Here is a 20,333-nt window from a genome sequence, read left to right as displayed (position 1 = left end):
ATATCTGACTCCCCATTGCTGCTTCCAATTACTCCCTAATTCCCTTGAAAATAAATAAATAAAAAGAACATCCCTAGTTCTTTAGCTTCTTCAGCTCATCCACCTAACCTCCCACCTGAATACATTTATCTCCCCATCAGCTTCTGTAGATTCAGACACCTGAATCACATTCTCCTTCAGTTTGTAAATGTCTGCCATTCTTTTGGGTGTCTTACACATGCAGCTGACCAGAAGCCCTGGTCTCTCAGACTTTGGATCGCATTCCCTTCAGCGACTTTCTCTCCCCTCTGACTGCTACTCACAGCCGAGCCTGGACGGCCATTACCGAAGCCATTGCTCCCTCACAACTACCAATTAATTCACACGCCCGATTCTCTGACCTCACCTTCTATCTTTACAGCTTGCGTGCTTACTGTTGGTTATAACCGCTCTGGGAATTTGTTCCTTCTTCTCTGCGTCCTCTTTGTCCACCAGGAGTTCCTTATTTTCAGCCCAACCCCTCCAGATAGCTCCGTGTCCCCGCATTTCAGCCCCTCTACCGCCAAAACTTTAAATTTCCCCCACATCATCATAGTGTCCACGCTGGAAGTGGCACTAAATGGGAGGGAGCCGAGGCATAGTCTCAGAGCCTGCTCCCAAGCAGCTGAATGCCATGTGGCAAGAACCACACTGTTGCTGTGGTTCCCTCAGAACAAGACTGGTACCATCACAAAGGGCAGTGAGAAAGTTTAGCTGACCCCTCTAGGTGGCCCAGCATTTGTCCCCAAACATATTTCTTACTCTCTAACATCAGCATCCCAAACGTCTTCTCCCAGTACTTAATCCTTGTCCTTCCCCCAGTTTCCTTATGACTTGATTTGCTAAGAAAATGCCATGCAAATGGAGACTTCTTCAAACCCTGACAGCTCATCTATCAACTCCCCATCCTCCTCCTTTTCCACTCTAGGTCCTGATACAAGTGGGGTTTTCCTCTCCAAAGGCAATCTTGTACCCTCTCTGGACCTCACTCCCCAAACTTCTCAGAAACCTCACATCATAAATTATCCCTCCCTCCTTCCTGTCTTCAAACTTTGAACACTGAGTAGAATTTCCATCATTTTTTTTACGTCCAGGTGTTACATAAAAAGAAAAGGAACACCTCTCTCTCTCTCTTGCCTCCTCCTCACAATACTTTTTAAAAGTTCTGTTTACTCTCATGGACAACCTCATTTTAGTAATCAACATCCTCAGTTCGGCTTCTGTCTCTCAATTTTTGCAATATTCAACACCATCCGTGATACCAGATCAACAGAAATCTTTGAATCCCCAGCTTACTAGATCTCAAAGTAACACTGGGTGTGTCATATCAGACTTCTCTCCTCTGGCAAGTTAATCCACATGGGAAAGAAGCAAAGAGTGCAATAACTGAATGGCGGACTGCGTCCAACTTCTCCAGGACTGGTCATGGGGTACCTTTAACTACACTCTTCCCCAAGAGCTAGTCCTTCTTCGGGCTTGAAGACTTAACACAGATCCAATAGTCAACATGCAAAATGCACTGTGCATTTAGCTATGCTAGAAAAAAACACAAGAGCTCTGTCCTCATGAAACTTACAAGTAGACATTAATCAAAGAATTAAGCAAATGTAAGTACCATAAAAGAAAACAATAATATCCTATGAGAATAGAACAATGTCCTGTGGGAATATAGAACATAACATGTGATTTAACAGTGCTCTTGGAAAACTCGGAATGAAAGGCTCTTTTTAAGCCTCACAGAGGAGCAGATTTTAGCTTGGCGAAAAGGAGAGGGTAATATCCCGGAGTGTAGGTGTATTTACTACATTTGCACTACCTGAGACTTACCACCTAGTATACTGGCAATTTGGCATTAAACCTCTAGGAAGAAGCCAGTTATATTTTTTTCTTTAGGGAATATAGCCAGGAAAAAAATTCTCAAATGATTAATCTAGCCAAATTCCCCAGAGTGGGTGAAGCTAATAATTAACTTCAGTTGGATTTCAGTCACTCCATCTTAGATGCAAGGAGACAGCCAGAGGTTCTCAGACAACCCAGACAGTCTGGAGCAAGCCTTTCAGAAAGCAAGCACAGTGGTACAGACGTACAGGACAGGAAAGCAGCCACAGGAGCAGGGCAGGGGACTAATAGTCAAACGATAGCAATTTGCAGAAGAGGATATATAAAAGCAGGAAAGAAGTCATGCAGAAAAAACATTCAGGAACATTTGCCAGAACTGACAGAGAAGTATTGTGGGGGTTGGAAGGACCCAGGAAAGTAGATGAAAAGAGATGCATCCAGGCAGACCCTTGTGGAATTCCAAACCCTACACTCTGCAGGAAAGAATATCGAAGGTCACAGCAAAGGCTGAAAAATAAACTGGCTTCAGATTTTCCAGCTACCTCTTGAAACACAGAGGCCGTGGAGGAATCTTATTATTCTGCTAGAAGGAAGTAATTATGAACCTGGGCTTCTCTGTCCATCACGGATAAGCAATCGCCTTGAGTGGTGTTTAGCATCTCCAGCGTGAATTCTCAGAACTCTCATTAAGGATATGGTCAGCTCAAAAAGCAACCAACAAAGATTTTTAAAAGGTGTGATTTGGGGAGGGGAACTCTGACCTGAAGAGAACAGGGCGGTCAGGATGAAGGAAAGGTCTCCAGGAAGACAGCGGTTCCCAGACCAGACAGGAACAAGACTAGAGGATCTGGAAGGGACTCTCCCCCGACGCCCGGGAAATGAAGTTGATTAAAATACTCACCAAGGTTAAATATCTTTGTAAAAATGAAACTTAGAGCAAAAACAGGCTTAAAATATCAGTGAGTACATAGAAATCTAAGCAAAAAAAGACTAAATATGGATTTTTTTTTTTTAGAGACATTTTTATCCTAGTTAGTAGCAAGCTTCGTGGTTATTACAACTACCTCGGTAACCTGGGAACAGGAAAGGGCCTAATGCAGACAGGTATCTCCAAAAGAGAAAAAAGGCACAGCCTCATCATGCCACTACAGTTCTGATTGCCACAAAACTTACATTTTTACATCTTTTCTGTTTTCATACGTAAATAAATGGTAGTTATCTAGCAATATATAAACACCAGACTAATCAAACTAGAGAAGTAAAAGCAACTACCTCTAAGGAAAAAAAATAATCAGGTATTGCATTTTTCATAATGGACCTTGAGTTTAATATCTTAATACTTTTCAGATAGCTTGGATTCTCCCATCTCCTTTATTACATACATCTTCTGGATTTCTTTGATTTTGTGTGAAGTTATAAATTATCTTCTACTACTGCAGTTTCTTATTTCTAGTATATAGAAATCCGATTGGTTTGTTAGTAGAATGATTGGAAATGTAAGACAATTGCTAAACTCAATTATTAATTCTAATCATTTAATGGTAGATTTCCTCAAGTTTTTTTTAATGTAGACAAACATAATTGCGTGAAATAATGGCAGTTTTTCTCCTTTTTGTTCCGTATACATTATTTATTCCTCTTTTCTCTTTATGCTGACACCCCCACTCCTCCCAGGACAGAGTTAGAGATGTGGAAAAAGTAGCCTTCATTCGAAAAAGGATGCTTTGTAAGTTTCACCACTGAGGGACCACTGACTTTCCACCCTCTGCTGAAGGCTATGTTCTCCACAGTGTGGGGATACAGTGGGGCTGGAGAAACTGCTGTCTGCTGGGTATGAGATAGGGCCCACCAACTTATTATTTCAGTTCTCTCACTCAGACCAGGAGACAAGGTGAAAGAAGACAGTCTTCCGAAGACAAGGCAATTTAGAGATACTCTGCCGTCTGACAGAGGAAGGTCCCCGAGCAGGCAGCAGCCAGGAATGTCATTGCCTATCACTTACTGTTTCTGTTTCTCTCTGTGCAATGAGAGATTTTTTTCCCCTTTTGTGTTTCTTTAAATTTTTATTTTTTAATGGTGATTTATAATTTCCTTTAAAATAATTTGATCATATAATGGCAACTTAAAGAAAAAAACGAAATTCACATTGCCTAGGTATACTTACAGTACAGCAGAAATGGCAAGCATCTTTGGGGTGGCCTGCAAGTGAATGCAGTGGCCAGATTTGTGCTGCCACAGTGCACAGCACAGGCAATGGGAGGGTGTGCGCAGCCCAGCACAGCACAGCAGTGAGGTGGGGGAGAGAGACGTCTGGCCAGCGGGTGTGTGCCTGTTTCCTTAGTAAAATGAAGCCTTTCTAGGCTGTGTATCACTGATGGGGGACTCTCCTAAGTAGGTGACTTGTGTTTGTGTGGCACCCGGGAGCAGAGGGTGGTCTTTTTAAAGGCAGGGTCTTCTTTACATTGCCATACACTACATCCTGTTAGAAGCCATTTGAATTTTTATAGCTTTCCTTAGGTAACACATTTTCCTCCTACTGTCGGGATTTGCTTCATGTGGTGCAAAGCAAGCAGTGTTCATTTTCCTCTCAGGAAAGGGGATGGATAGAAATAATGTACTGCTTAGGAGCCAGCCAAACCTGACCCGACTCTCTTTATTCATAGGGAAATGCAGGAAGCAAAGAACAGACATTTTCGCTGAGGTAAATAAGCCCTCTCAACTGATGAACGCCATTATCCTAACAGCAAAGGAAACAAAGGCCAGAAGATGGCGGCATCAAGTAGAAAGGCAAACAGAAAAATAGCAGGCAAAATCCAGCATGGGACAAAGCCAGCTCCGCAACAGCGAAGAAACGGGACAAAACCCTTTAAGAGAAAATTGCATGCAATTTTTTGGACTCAATTAGCCTTTTCCACAAAGAGCACTTTCCCACAAAGAGCCCATTAAATAGCAAATGAAATTACATCGGTTTTCAGTTGCCATGGTACTAGTCCTTCCTCTAATGGACTGCTCTGGTCCTGAGTTTCCTTATAGCCTGGCTTATTTTCCTAGCCGATGGGGATGTACGGTCTCCATTCCCTCTGTCCACTCGTGAAGAGATGTATGTGACTTCTTCCCCCAAAGGCCTGCAGCATAATCACAGGAAAACAGGATTCAACCATCCACCAAATTCCCTGGAGACCAGGGGTGTGAAACTGACCAGAGGCTTCCTTTCATTAGCTGTCAACATGACAATTTGCGGTAATTCCCTGACGGAGAGTGCAGCCATGTACTCAGGGCTCCTGGAGCTGTACTCCCACCAAGGAATGTTTTACAAGTGCTGCCCCCATGGGCTGAGGACATAAGGATGGCCAGGAAGTTCATTCCTCAGGGTCTTCTAAAGTCTGCAGACTGGAGGACTGGCCCACAGCACTTACCGACTTTTCCTTCATCCAAAGAAATGGAAAACAAAACAAACACACAAAAACCAAAAGACGAAAAACAAAACTTCTCCAATTATTTCATTTGCAATTTTGTTTTTCTTTGGATTCCTATTTTCCAGGTGTCATACTTCAAAATAAGTAGAGAGAGCTAGAGCTCAGGTGGAAAAATGATTGCATGAGGCCCAGAACTGCATAAACTCACACGTGGTAGAAGCAGGGGAAACGGAGGCTCAGGGTCAGCCTGGGTTCCATACTAAGTCAGAGGACAGCCTGAGCTACACAAGACCCTATCTTAAAAAAAAAAAAAGTCATAAAACCAAGGGTCTTAACTTATAGATGTACCTTTAAAAAATTACTTAGGGGCCAGAGAGATGGTTCAATAGGTACATGATAACCCCACATGATGCTCTCTGACCTCTACACAAAAACAATATGGTACATGTGTGTGTGTGTTTGTGTGTGTGCGTGTGTGTGTGTGTGTGCATGTGCGCACACACACACACAGTAAACAAAGATTACAAAAACTTAGATACTATTAAATATTAACTTTGATAATGTTTGATAAATAACTTAGATATTATTTCCTGATACACATAGTCACATGTAATTTTTAGAAAAATATATCTATACAGTTCATACTCCCCTATGAAGGGCTATTTAAAAATCTTTAAACATTAACCAAAGCCAGTGGCCCATGCCTGTAGTCCCAGCACTCAAGAGGTTGAGGCAAGAGGAGTCCTACAGATTGGAGGCTACCTTAGAATGAATGCCAGGCCAGCCCGAGCTATGATGTGAGACCCTATATGAATAGATAAATAAACAATACAATAAAACCTGTCCATATAAAGAAACACTCTTGGACACAGTTTAATGTGTGCTTGGGATGCAGAGAGCATAACAAAATATTCTACTAAGTAGACAAGTATTTTTAAAATTTTAGTAATATACATGATTCTATGGTGGTGAAAATAAATCAGCTATATCTTGGAAGTTCCAGCATACAGTTTGCAAATTGTATGTGTTTTAATTTATTTCTTTACTCAATCAAAACTGCTAACACAAAAGTATTAAGTGGATGTTTGGCAGCTACATTGTTCTGAAGACCTGAAGGATGTGACCAAGCCCAGTCCTAAGCTCATGCTATACGTGTTCATACTGTCTTTTCTGTTCTCTCTGAATAGCCTTGTTTGGAGGGGATTACTAAAGCATGAATTTGAGGCTGTGAAAAAAATAGGAGCCCCAGATCACAAGTCTGCCTGTCCAAAATTAATGCCTCATCCCAGAAGCAGGGTTCCCAAGTTAAAGCTGATGTGGGTTGTCAGGATTCCCCCCAGTGTGTGAGATGAGCCTCGCCCTAGCTGCCTCTCTCCCGGCTGACAGCTGCAGAAGGGAGCACTATCAAGTGCAGATGCAGCAGTGCTAGGCAGCCCAGGCTCCAGTAGATGGCCCCACAACCACACTTACACGGAAGCACTAATTAGACTCAGTGAATTACTTTAAAAAGAAGGAAAAAAAGGACATGAAGTGGGAAAGGGAATTTATAAAGGGTAATTGGGGGGATTTAGAAGGAGAAAATCGATGGTGGGCATCATTATATTTTATCCTATGCGTGTATGAAATTCTAAAAGTTTAAAGATAGGAAATGAGTGTGTGAGTGCAGACAGATCACAGCTTGCATGTTCCTACTGCTCTTGCTAACAGAATAGCAGATCTATAATTTCTTATGATACAAAATCTAAAGTTTAAACTAATATAAAAAAAATGAGACAAATTTAAAACTCAGTCTAAAATGAGTGAGGAAGTAAATATAAAATGTGGAGGTGCCTGAGCATAGAATCTGAGGGAGCTGGAAAGCTGACCCATTCACCAACCCGGAACACCAACTCCCCCCACCCCCCACGCACCCCCAGCTCTCCTCTCTCTCTCTCTCTCTCTCTCTCTCTCTCTCTCTCTCTCTCTCTCTCTCTCTCTCTCTCTTGATCTGTTTCTCTGCCACTGTCTCTCTGTCTTTCTGTCTCTCTTCTTTGTCTCTCTCTCTGTCTCTGTCTCTGTCTTTCTGTCTCTGTCTCTGTCTCTGTCTCTGTCTCTCTCTCTCTCTCTCTCTCTCTCTCTCTCTCTCTCTCTCCCCACACACTCAGCCTTTCGCTTGCCTGCCCTCTCTCATTCTTTCTCTTCTTCCCTCTTCTCGTCCCTTCCCCCTCCCTCCTCAGGAAGCAGCAGCCAGGCTGATGGCCCCCCTTCATTCCCATAGTTTGAGAAGCTCCTTCTAGGACCTCAGTCGTCTTACTACACTTCTTGAGTAAATTTTTCTTGCATTCCTCCCCACGCTCATGGAAATGTCTGCCTTCCCTGCTCTCCCTCATCTTTGCTGATGACTTTGGACAGCATTGTTGAGGGGGAACTCATCTTACCATCACCAAATCCAGCCCAGTGTTGGAAAGCATCTTTTATGGCGTACTTGTTAAAAATGGAGATGCGTGTTGTCATCTCCAGATTTCATCCTATCTCAGCTTTAGAAAACTGGATCCTTGAAAGCTTGCTAAAGTGACCCCAAAGTACCCATCCTCAGCAGTTTTCCTTTGGCCTCCCTGTAGTCCTGTATCCAAGCTGCAGACGGTACCCTCCTGCGGCCTCCCCCAGCCCAGTCATCACAACCAGACTCTGCTTACACTAGTTTTCCAGGCATACTTCCCTCAACGGTCACCAGCATATTCACTCCCAAACATTCACTTACACCCTACCCCATCTCATCTATCTTCCACACCATTTCATCAAACTAGTTTCTGTTTTGTTTAGTTTTGTTGTTTATTTTATCAACGTTAATCTGCTCTAAGGAATATCTCATTTAACCTTGGTAGCTTTCCCTGTAGGTGGCTAGTCCCTGCTTCTCAACAAACTCACCTCTTTCTTCATCCTGTTTTCCTGCAAGCAGGCTCAGCCCTCCAACTTCTCTGTCAGTCCATTCCACTCTCCTTCACTGGCTCCTCCTTACACTTTGGCTGTTTGAATATTAGCATTTATCATGGACTAGACTCCTTCTTTTTTATTTATGCTATTGCTTCTTGTGTTTTTTCAGATAATTTCTCATTGGTTTTATAGCCTGAACTGGCCTGAAAACGTGTCATCCTCCTGTCTCAGTCTCCCAAGTGCCAGAACTCTTAAATTCCAGAACTGAATTAGTTACATAGTTTGGGAGCCCTTGTCATGGAGAGAGAGAGAGAGAGAGAGAGAGAGAGAGAGAGAGAGAGAGAGAGAGAGAGAGAAGGAAAATAAAAAAGGGAAACACACGATGGGTTTATGTGCAAACTGTGGATCTGATAAAGAACTTGTATCCAGAATAACCAAGCCACAAGCAGCTCATTCATTAAAAAGGGAGCAAAAGACATAAACAGATATTTCTCCAAGTGAATATTCATCTGTCAAGTAAACATATAACAACACTCACATCACCCTTAAGGAAATTCAGTCTAAAACCACAATGAGACAGTGTTACATATTTATCAGAGAGCTAAACTTTTGGCTAATATCTTACTTCATCAATTTTGGCAAGAATAGCAAGCAATTGGAGTTTGCACACATTGCTGGTGGAAATAGAAAACGGTCCAGCCACTTTGGGAAACAGGGTATCACTTCTTATAAATCTACCATCCATCCCATCTTCTCACCCCTAGATATTAATTACAAGGAAATCAAGTATGTTCAGCTATAGGAATCTACATGCAAGTACTTACATTCATGGATCTCCAAAGTCGATAGGCCCTTGACTGAGGAATGTGCAAACTGCATTGCATGTCTACATGGGATTCTATTTGGCAAACAACAACTGCTTGACCCAGAGAAGTCTTTAACACTTTATAATAGTTCACTCCTAACATAGATAGTGTTTTCCCCTGGATAGCAATTCCCTATTTTATAATTAAAGTTTATTTTGCTACTATTATATCCTCTGCTACTGAAATATGTATACATATATGTATATTCATGTATACATCATTACATACATATAAGTTGAGAGCAGAAACAGTTTTCTCTTTGTCATCACAATACTTGATGCATAAGGGCTAAATACCACACATCAACATAACTGAAAATCAATATTCTTCTTACACTTAAAAATTAAGATTCAGTGTGATAATCACTGAATGACCTCAGTGGGCAATACACACATACTATAAAACCAACAAAAATGTAAATAGTCATGTATATGATGATTTCAGACCTGAATCAGGCTGAAGGTGCCATCACATTGCCTGAGGCAAGAAGAGATGACCAAGGCCCCAAACCATGTGTGTATGAACACACACAATAAACCATGTACGTGTGAACACCTGTCAGCCACCCGGTAAGTCTTACCTCGAGACACCAGTTGCTTGGCGCAGAGGATGGAGTTTGGTGTCGTGCAGAAGTGCAAAGCAGTGTGTCCACTCAGGGAGTAGCAGTTGAGCTTTGCCCCACGGTCACAGAGAACCTTCACGCACTCGAGGTTGGCCATTTCACAAGCCACGTGCAGAGGGGTCTTCCCGTTGGGCCGGCAGTTGATGGTGGCATTGTGGTCCAGCAGGACCATCAGGCACTCCACGTGACCCAGCAAGACTGAGAGGTGCAGACCAGTTGCCCAGGAAGACTTCAGCTTATAACTGGGCAGCCAGTAGCCTGAGAAGGAAAGGAGAGGAGGTTTACCTTTGGCCCAGTGTCTCTCCCTGTCCTGTGGGGATTTTAACAAGGTGTTTTATTTTGGTCACATCTATAAAATGGAAGGGAAGATAGACCAGGAGTTTGCCCCTGGCAACTGACCAGACGCTCAGTTCTGAGGACTGCCGTGGATCAGGCTTTCTCCAGCTCTTGCCCTCTGTGCTGCTCCTAGTCCCCTGTCCCTTTCCTTAGGCTTCCTAGATCTCAAAAGCACATTAGCTCACAACTGCAATGTGTGTGATTGCACTTTATTTTACAGCCTATGCTACGTGAATGCATTCTAAGAACTTTTTTTTTAATTTCAAGTCATTTTCAGTTTGTTTGAATCATTGCGAAGCTTATAAATTTTATTCATGTCCATTCTTCAGCCCTGTATGTACAGTTATCAGTCAGTGTGATATTTGATTGGATTTTTTTTTATTTCTCACACCAATATTTTGCCTGCCTATTGGTTTATCCGGTATCTCTTTCTGAAGAAAAACATGGGGTAAATCACACATTTTTATTCAAGATTCCTTTAATGATCTACAAAATAATGGCAAAGGGAGAAATGATAAGTAAGAGAGGTTCACAAAATAAAAATTTGGTGCTCACACTGGAACAGCACTGTAAGGTTGTCTGAACTTCCTAGCAGCCAAAAACAAACAAGGAACTTGAATGTGTCACACACATAACTGTGCCCAAATTAGGCACAATTTAGTCAAGAGAACAGTCCCAAGATCTAAGATCTTAGACAGACTATTCTCACTACATAAAAATTTTCTTCTGATCCAGCTTTTTGAAAGAGGGTCTCACTGTGTAGCCCAGATGGGTCTTGAACTCACAGCAACCCTCCGACCTCTGCTTCCCTAGCAGTGGGACCACAGGCATGCTCCATCACACTCAGGTCATCCCAACTCCTTGTACTCATTATTCCCCCACATGCAACTTGCAATGGCAGTTTCTCTAACTGCTCAGAAAGGAGCCGGTTCTGAACCTGAAAGCCAAAGTGTCCTTTGCCTGCTTCCTGGTAGCAAAGATACCATCGTGCTGCAACTGATTGGAAAGTCATGCCTGCTCCCGCATAGGATAGAAAAAAAAAATGATCCTGGAAGAAACAGCAGAGAGCTGATTAAGAAAACACCATTTTGATGTAAAATCAAAGAAACACAGGACGGGAAGACCATCCAGCCCAATCTTCTCATTTTCCAGACGAGAAGATGGCCACTTTCTCAGCCTGCTAGAGACACAAATCACCTGCTTCAGTTCAATCTCATGGACTGGGTATATCTGCCACATGGGGTTTCCATCTGTATTTGTCTTTGTGGAAATGGTATAGGTTTAGCTCTAAGCCTTTGATACAGATCAAAAAAGTGGGGGTGGGGGGAGATGCTCCTGAATGCATCTGTAAGCATGCCACATTGCTGGCATGGAAATGCATTTGTTTGTTTATGGTGTTCCTTATTCCTAAATTCCTGGCAGCCCCAATAGAATTTTCCTTGCCCGTTTATTATATGGACCAGTCAGTCATGCTTGGCTTTGGAACAGTCAGTCCCATCTATGTCTCTTATAATCATAACTGTTCACTGTGAAATTAGGCTCACAGACCACCGGATCCTGGAATTTCACCAAGCCGAAAGTGGAACTGTTTCTAAAAACCCACTTCGTCTATATGGCATCTGTGTATTTGGGAGACAGGAAAGCACCTTATCTGCTGCCCTGAGAGGCCTGACCATGGGGACAGATGACTGCGGGCTCAGACTATGCTTACGTCTGCCTTTAATCTGCACTTTAGAACTTTGGTGGTAGAGTTGGAGATGGGGTCAGGAGAGTCTAGATAACTCAGCCTGCAGCAAAACAGGAAAGCAAACTGCACTGAGCTGAGGAAACACAGACCTTAGCAAGGAGTCCACCCTTAAAACCAAGCTGGAGCACAGGTTCTCCAGCAAGAATGGAATTAAGTTCACTTATCCTCATGGAGCACCAGATCTGAGGTCATGTGAGCTTCCGAAACCAAAGATGGCGTGTGCCAATTCGTGTGCTATTGTTAATGTTGACATGTCAAAAGACCAGAATTTGCTCGTGCATGTGTGCCTACAACTACCAATAGTCACAGCATGCCAGAAGCAAGTGAATTTACTGTGTACACTAGTCTTTTCTCTTGCAGCACACTCTTCCCAAGGCATCCAAGCCTAGAATGTGATTTTCTCTTCATGTTTACCTTTGGAAGGTAAACACTGTTCTTTGCACTTCTGCAGAGGTCAGCTGCCACTGAACTGCGTGCTCAGACTGCACAAGGGGAAGGCTGGAGAGGAAGAGGAGGACAGAGTCCACTGGGGGAGGGTGTGAAGAAGGTACTGCCTCCTTCTGGGGAAAGCCGCTCAGATTCCCATGTATGCAAGCTGCAGACATGGGTACCTGTTCAGGAAAGCTTGGCTTCAGCAAGGGGTTCAACTGAACAGAGGCTGAGACAGGAGCAAGGCTGTTCCCTACACGTAAACCCCACTCTGGACCCCGAGTGCAAGCCATGCACACAGGGAACTGTAGCATCCACTGTCATACTGCTTCCTCACACCGAGACATGTCATCTGCTTATGCCGTTCATCTTCAGTGCATCATGTGTTATCTGTGCCCAGGGGGCTCAGAGTCCTGGCAGAGCCTCTGTGAAGCATACTTAGTGTGGGTAAAAACAAAATAGTGGAACACACCCATATAACTGCTAGTGGAGAGGCCAAGCTCTCTAAGATTGCTGCTAGACACCCACATTGCCTCCACAACTCAGGTGTAGCACATGGTGCTGTGATAAATATGGCCAGTGTCTTTGTGATATGCTGACTTGTGCTGAAAGCAGAATAGGTAAGGAAAATGTGATTATTTTTTTGTAGACACCATGGAGCTTTCCTTCAGCCATAAAAGGGAATAAAGTTATATTGTTTGCAGAAAATAGATCTGCCTGGAAATTATCACAGTAAGGCGGTCTCAGAAAGGTAATACTTTTCTCTCTCATTTGTGCTTCCTAGATGTCATATAGTATATATAGTTATGATACATATAAATATATATTCTAATTTAGTACAGACTCAATGAAGTAGAAATGAAATTGTTCAGGGGAACAAAAGAGATTAATGAGAAGAGAAAAAAGGAGGAAGGAAGACAGAGAACGGGGCGGGACAGAGGAGACTATGTTTAGCATATCATATACACCTGTAAGGAAGAAACAACTTTAAAAGTAACAAAAAGCATCTTTTTAACTCTCAAACTCCACTCTCCACCCACCCCCCAAATTTGTCAAAGCTGCCTCCAATCTGCAGTTCTGCCCGACACAGCTAAAAATGGTAAAGAAGTTTTAGAAGGTTCACCCTTACAAGACCTTTGCGCAACTAACCCTCTTGTGTACACTTTTGAAAGTTTCATGTAAACCTGAAACGGAAGTCGCAGGTCTGCAAGGCTAGGCAGAAAGCCCCCTCACCCAAGAAACGTGGTGAGGATGGAAGGCTTATAGCCCACTTTTGAAAAAGAGCATTGGTTTGGCTCCCGCGCTCGGAGAGGACACACATCTCTGGTTAAACTAAAGCTAAGCCCAGGCTCCGCAACAGTTATCGGCGCTAACGGTATCCAAGGAACACCAGCCCCACGCTGGAGAAGCCTCGGGCTGCCGCCAAAGCTTGCCCAGGCTGTTGCAGCTGGATTAGCAGACATTTACTCTGACCATGTCCAGGTATTTACACAGCCATCAAAGATTATAGGCACAAGCACAATTCTGGGCTACTGGTTTAATAACCAATATTCTCAGGATAATTCTCAGAGGCTTCCTAGAGAGGAAAGCAAGCTTGAAATACAAAGTTTTAAAAAGAGAAACTTTTCGAGCACCTAGGAAGAAGGAAGTCCCCTGGGCCGGTAAGAGGAAAAGAGGAAAGTAACTTCCTAAAAACAAGAGAAAAACAGGTGAGAAAGAGATTCTTTATTAAGAACAAAAAGCTCCTGTGATAACTTTGGACATCAACTGCTACTTAAGAAAGTAGATAGAGTACCTGCCAGAAACTTTTCAAGTGGAAACGAATTCGTTGGTTATTTTAATTAAAAATATGACTACCATGCAAGGGACCAGAAGAGGCTGTGGGCCATAAACGAAGTACTTAAAGTGTATTACACTGATTAATAAAGGGTGTTCATTAACCTTGCTGGCTAGGGAGCTTCATACCAGAAACATAGGTTTGATAGTCTGCCTGTCTCATTAGGGAGCCAAAACATACAACTGCAGAAGAATCGAAGCATGTAGGTGGGAAAAGCTTTAAAAACCGCCTTGAAGACATCCGTCCATGGTTCCAGTACATAGGCTGACAGTGGGAACCAGAGTGATGGAGAGAGAGCCTTAGAGATTTCTCCTTCATTTCACTTTACCCTAAATAGTTTCTAGTTATCTCAGAACAAACTATGTCATGACATCCCTTAACTATTCAACTGTGAGTCGCATCCAGTAGTTAAAAATTCACTTGGGTATTCATGATTTCTTTGTGTCGTTGTATTTTAAAGAGATTATCTGGGGCCGTCGAGATGGCTGAGTTGGTGCTTGCTGCCAAACTTGAGAATCTGAGTTTGAACCTCATGACTCACATGGTGGAAGGAGAGAACCCCAAAGTGTCTTCTGATCGCCACAATATGTTGTGGTACACTTGCACGTAGTAAATAAATGCTTAAAAGTAAAATGATTGTCCAGTGGATGATATTTTGCTTGTTTTTCTACGCTTTTAAAACCACCCATCTCTGCCTGTCGTTCCCTGGGAATTGTCTCTAATGCCGGCTAACACGTTTTGGTTGTTAGTTTTACAAAGTGAGAGAAGGGGGCTTTTTAAAAGAACAAACCGGGAATTTATCTGAAGATTTCACAATAAAGTGAAGAATGGCAGGGTGTGGGGAGAGAGTGGTATCTAACTTTAAGAACAAATGTTAAGTGCGATAAACTCCCGGCACAGACTGAGAATTCCTATGGAGGCTGCTTCAAGTGTGGCCTTCACTGGTGAAAGCTTGTCCAGGAGAAAGACCCAGAACAGTGAGAAAAAAGAACCCTCTGACCCAATACCTCACTCTCCACTCCTCATAAAATGCACAGCCTTTTAGGGGGGTCATCTTTTAATGACTGGTGCACTTAATACATTTTAGATTAGAGTCAGGGGATATTTACACTCTAAGTCAATTTCTTTGCCAGTGGAGTTCGGAGTTCTGAGTCCAGCACTCACACACTGATCTTGACGTTTGATGAGACATGCTATATTTAGTAACAAATTCAACCACTTTTTGAAATTCTGTGGAAAAGGATATAGTGTGTTTTAAAGGAAACTAAGATCACCTGAAGGTTGATTGCAGACCAGCTAACTGCCTGTGGATAATAGACTGTTGCATACAGAATCATATTTTCAGCTGTGTAAGAAAGTTTTGAGGTGGCCATATCTGTTGCCCATATTACACTTTGCTTCATTTATTATGTGAATACTACCTAAGCAGGAGATACTCCTTGAGAGTAAACAACTATGTTCCCTTTCTGGGAGTGGATAGGAGTGATGGAGCTTCTCCCCTTCTTTTAGAAAAATGAATCAAACTGCGCCGAGGTGTCTTGTGGACTTTTAGAAAAGTGAATCAAACTGCGCCGAGGTGTCTTGTGGACTTTTAGAAAAGTGAATCAAACTGCGCCGAGGTGTCTTGTGGACTTTTCTTGTTCACTTTTAGGAGTACAGCCTTTCCGTGTACTTAAAAAAAAATCAAAGAGTAACATGTAGCCTTTCCACATCCCCAAAGTCTGCCTTTACTTAATGAAAAAAACATATCAGAAACTGTAACCCAGCCACACGTCCTTCAAAGCCACACAGAGGTGGTTCCCAGTCCTTTAGACAAACCCCAGAAGGAACTGACTGACTAATTAACTACCCAGTTGCAACCGCTCAGTCCCACACTGTTCTGAGAATTCCTTTGTGAGGTAAGACATTGATATCACCACTTAGATCTATTTGACTTGGCCAGGAGCTGGGGTTCTCCTTACTGCTTCCACGCCTACCTTAAGAGTGAAAGGGTTGGCATCAAGCCTGGAGGCACATAAAACAAGTTTCAAGTAACTTTTGAGAAAGTGAGAATTTTACCCTAGGCTGTGACTGGAGGCAGAGTCTGACATATTCATGATAAACAGAGGAAAGTTAGTTCTGTACACACTGTGTGTGCACATGCACTGCTTTCTCGGACAGCCCTGAAGATACAAACCCCAAGTCCTGTTATTTCCAAACAGCCACCTACCTAAGACTGGGACTCTTTCCTTTCTTTGGGGGGACAGTTTAAATTTCTGCCCCTGACTGAAAGCCACATTCCACAGCCTGAATGCTAGAAAAACAGTCATCAGAGTAAATAAAAAGTCAGCTCCATGAGGACCACAGGAATTAGCTTGTTCTGACAACTGAAACAGAGTTTCTTCTCATTTGGGGGCTATGACACCAGGAGAAATGTTTACCAAAAGCACACACCTTCAAGTTCTCTTTATCAGGACTTCTGAGCCCTTGTGCTGTCTGAAGGGTTTGCCTGCTCGGGAAATGAGAAAAGGTGCTCTTTGCAACTCAGTGTCAAGTAGTTTACCCTCTGGCTTGAATCTTTGTCCTCTTGCATGTGGCACACATAGAAGGGGTTTGTTTTGTTTTGTTTTGTTTTTTTAATCGCCATAAAATACACTTAGCATCCAGATAGTATCATTAAATAAAGTCACAAGGTGCAAGCCATCAGATTATGCAGCATATAATTTTTTCCTTCAACAGAATCCCTTCAACTTGGTAAAAAAAAAAAATTATATGCCTTCATTTTTCAGACAAAACAGCAACGACAATTTATTACAAAGCACAAATAAAAGTTGCAGCCACTGTCCTCAACGATTTTATGCTTCCTCCAGAATTTCAGAGAATTAGCTAGAAATAGATGCTATTAGCATTTGTACCAGGAAATTGCTGACGCTAAGGATTTTGAATGGATAGAAAACAGGTTTATATATGAGCATAAACAACTATCCTTTCCCACCTGGTTTCTTTAGACAGAAATGAGGGTGAACAGAGTATTTCTTTGCAGTATACTCACCAGACAGCCTAACTACTTAAGGTTTCCCATTAACTAGTTGATTTGAGAAATCAGAATGAGTGTGCTAATCTATTTCTGATTTATTAAGCAGGAGTTCTGGGGGAGGGGGAACTTAATAAAAAAATTTTCTGTTCTAACTTCTGTTTTCCTAATTTTTTTTGTACAAAGCACAGATTCTGAATTAAACACTTCAAAGTATTTTTGATCCATTATCACAGCCCAGCAGAAAGGAAAAATAAAAGTTAACTTTGGGGTATTTCAACTTCAGCTTTTATTCCTGCACTGAAACCCATTAAAATGATGCAGACCATGAAGGTGCCCACGGCACAGCTTTCTCCATTCATTAGCTCTCTAAGTGGAGAAGAAAGCCCCCTTTTTCATCCCCCCGGACATAGAGATGATCTATCTGTAAGTAACTGTTAGCACAGACTCGGCAGCCTGACGCCCAGCAGCCACCCTGCCACACGTACATCTCAGCAGTCTGACCAGAGTCAGGGACATTTTCTTTATCCTATGCCACCACAGTCAAAAGAGAAGTCCTAAACACACTGTGCATGACAAATGCAAACACCCAGGGTCCCAAATTGCAGGCACAGGACCGGGAAAGAGCAGTAAACAGAAATTTACGTACAGAAATATGTGCATAATATATAAACCAGCCCAAATGCATCCTAGTTTTAAAAGGAAGGAAAGATAAATACTAGAAATAATTTCTAAACAGACACTAACAATAAGAAAACTGCTTTGAAGACAAAAACTGACCTACTAACCCAAAAATTCATTTTATAACAATTTCATAATTGCACCTCTACAATTTTTACCTTGTTTGTAAGATGCCAAAACCATGTTCTCATCTTCAACTTCAAACACTGTGTCCACATCTATTTGCCTCTGGGTTAAAATATCCTTCAGTTTTTCGAAGTCATTTGACTTTAGAGCATCCAGGAAATTTTTCTTAACTAACTTGGCAGCTCCAGCTTTGCTGATAGGGGCAATGATGCCGTCCATCCTCTGCGCCATGTGGAAGCCGAGCAGTGATTTATCAGGAGAGCAGCACCCAGCACACAGGCAAGGCTGGAGAGTCCACAAACTGCCGGCTAATTTTATCCCAAAGTTATGCTGATCCGTTCTATTTATATAGGGATCATTTCAAACTTCAAAATATCCTCCCAGGCTCTCACTGAGTTTTCAGGTCGTTTAAACTGCAGATACGTAAGCAGTTCCCTTCCGCAGTGCGTGGTGTCGATATGAAGGAAAGCTCCTGTGACACATTTCCGAGCATGAAATGTCACAATTATTTCTTATAAGACCAAAGTGAAAGTGTAAGATTTAAAAAGCTCTTAATGCTCTTCATGTTTTCTCCCCGACAGAAACATCTGGTGCCTGGCTGGAGCTCTAGTGTCTTACTCTGACTATATAATAAGCAAAAATGAGAATTTGTTTCTGTTGTTGATACACGTGCTACTGAAAACCTTTAATGATTTTGTGAAATGAGCCTGTAAAATCGAGCCTAATTATGCACATCTAAAAACAAACAGAAGGTTTGCCAGTAACCTAGACTTGAAAATTTTCAATGTTCTGAAAAAGCAGGGTGGGCTAGTGGGGGGGGGGGGGGGCAACATTTTAGGGAAAAAAAAGAACTTGCAGAAATGAAACAAGTAAATGCAACAAGTGAATGAACTTTACTGAATCCTGATTTTTATTTCTCAAATCAATTAGGAAAAGCTGTGTTTGTTTAGACAAATCACAAACACAAATACAGACTCGATATTACTTTTTACTGTGAGATTGTTGATTTGGAAATGTGTGAGTCAGGTATTCAGACTGTGTGAAAGAAAAGTGTTTGTCCTCAACTAATGCAATGCATAATCAATTGGCACGCTGTCTAACACATCCTCGTTTGTTTGTGTGTGTGTGTGTGTGTGTGTGTGTGTGTGTGTGTGTGTGTGTGTGTGTGTTTTACTAGAGATCAAACCCAGGGTCTCACACAGCCTGTTTTACTGCTGAGCTAACTACATCCAATACCTCTAGAACTTTTATTTTAAAATAGTTCAGACATATAAAGAAGAGAACAAGAGACAAGAGGCGCAGAGAGGACAGAACACAGGAATCAAATGCAGACAAAGTTAAAAAGTGAAAAATATAATGAGTGATATGCAGTTCCCTGTTAGTTTTAATTGCTTTGCTTTTTCAGCTCCTCTGTGTTAGTTTTTCAACAGAAAAAGTTGGAGAGGAAAATATTCAAATTGATTTACTTATCATCATTAAAATTAGAGAACTAATAGCAAGTGCTAACTAGAATACTAATTAGTCATAATTTACATATTGTGGATGGATTCAGAAAATCCCTGCAGAATAATTAGCAATGTGGATTTTTTACATTTTTAAATGGTTCGTAAGTCTATAAACATGATTGCAGATCAACACACCTTTTCACTTGATATACTCATGTGTAACATAAATACACAAAACCAGCAAGTCCTGAGCGCATAGCTTATCAAATCATAATGATTTGTATATTCAACGCCCAGACCTACCACAGAACAGTCGGAGCCCACCAGAAATCCCCATCACACACTCCTTGAGTCAAAACACTCACTCCATCAACACCTTCTAACACTGTCCATTAGTTTTACATATTTTTGACTATTATTTGAATTTTAAAAGTTTATTGATTTCAACTTTTGCTGTGTGTTTTAAAGTGATGACAGCAGCAAAGCTAAGATCGAGGGCAAGGGTGTAGAGAAAAGAGGGAGACTGAGAGACCGGAAGTGTTTGTTCAGCCTTGGGGCAGTCCGGAGTGGACCGGCACCACGACTTCCCGCTTTTGCTGAACTTACATTAAGACTCTGTGGGGGAGCTGCATGAACTTACCATTTCTTCAGCAAATGCATACTGAGGACCTACTGTGTGACCATTACTTACCAAGGGCACTGGAAATAGAATAATGAGAAAAACAAACATCTCCACCGAGGTAGACTTTTGTGTGTTCATGACTTAGACGGTGCTGCCAGCACCCCTATGATTCTCCGTTGCCTGTCCAATGGATTTTTTTTTTCCCACAAAGTTGCAAACTTTTCAAATGTCATACAGAATCTCTGGTTTGTGACATTTAAATCGATCAGATCCCCTCTCACCGGTATCCCCCATTTTACTTGGAAGTAAAGTAAAGGGCAATTTAATTTTATTCCAAACAAGTATGTTTAATCTGACCCAAATACATAGCAGTCTCTTTAGATAAGTAGTCACTATACCAGAAATTAACTATGTTTTTGAGAA

The 20,333-nt window shown here is 42.0% G+C and overlaps 1 protein-coding gene across 1 annotated transcript in view; it reads right to left on the bottom strand.

Annotated features, from left to right (window-relative positions):
- Asb4 (ankyrin repeat and SOCS box containing 4) overlaps positions 1 to 18,457 on the bottom strand; it is a 42,894-nt gene extending 24,437 nt beyond the window's left edge. Inside the window, exons 1-2 of the mRNA XM_052719897.1 lie at positions 17,876 to 18,457; positions 9,633 to 9,932 (exon numbers count right to left, since the gene is read on the bottom strand). Of these exons, the coding sequence (XP_052575857.1) occupies positions 9,633 to 9,932; positions 17,876 to 18,074 (499 nt within the window). The 5' untranslated portion in view covers positions 18,075 to 18,457. The remainder of the gene's footprint in view (positions 1 to 9,632; positions 9,933 to 17,875) is intronic.
- Positions 18,458 to 20,333: the final 1,876 nt, after the last annotated feature.

The sequence above is a fragment of the Peromyscus californicus genome, unplaced genomic scaffold, assembly GCF_007827085.1.
Source record: "Peromyscus californicus insignis strain IS unplaced genomic scaffold, ASM782708v3 Scaffold_6__1_contigs__length_162567912, whole genome shotgun sequence".
NCBI classification, from domain to species: Eukaryota; Metazoa; Chordata; class Mammalia; order Rodentia; family Cricetidae; genus Peromyscus; species Peromyscus californicus.
Note: the sequence above shows the minus strand (reverse complement) of the source record. Positions and strands in the feature narration are given on the sequence as shown.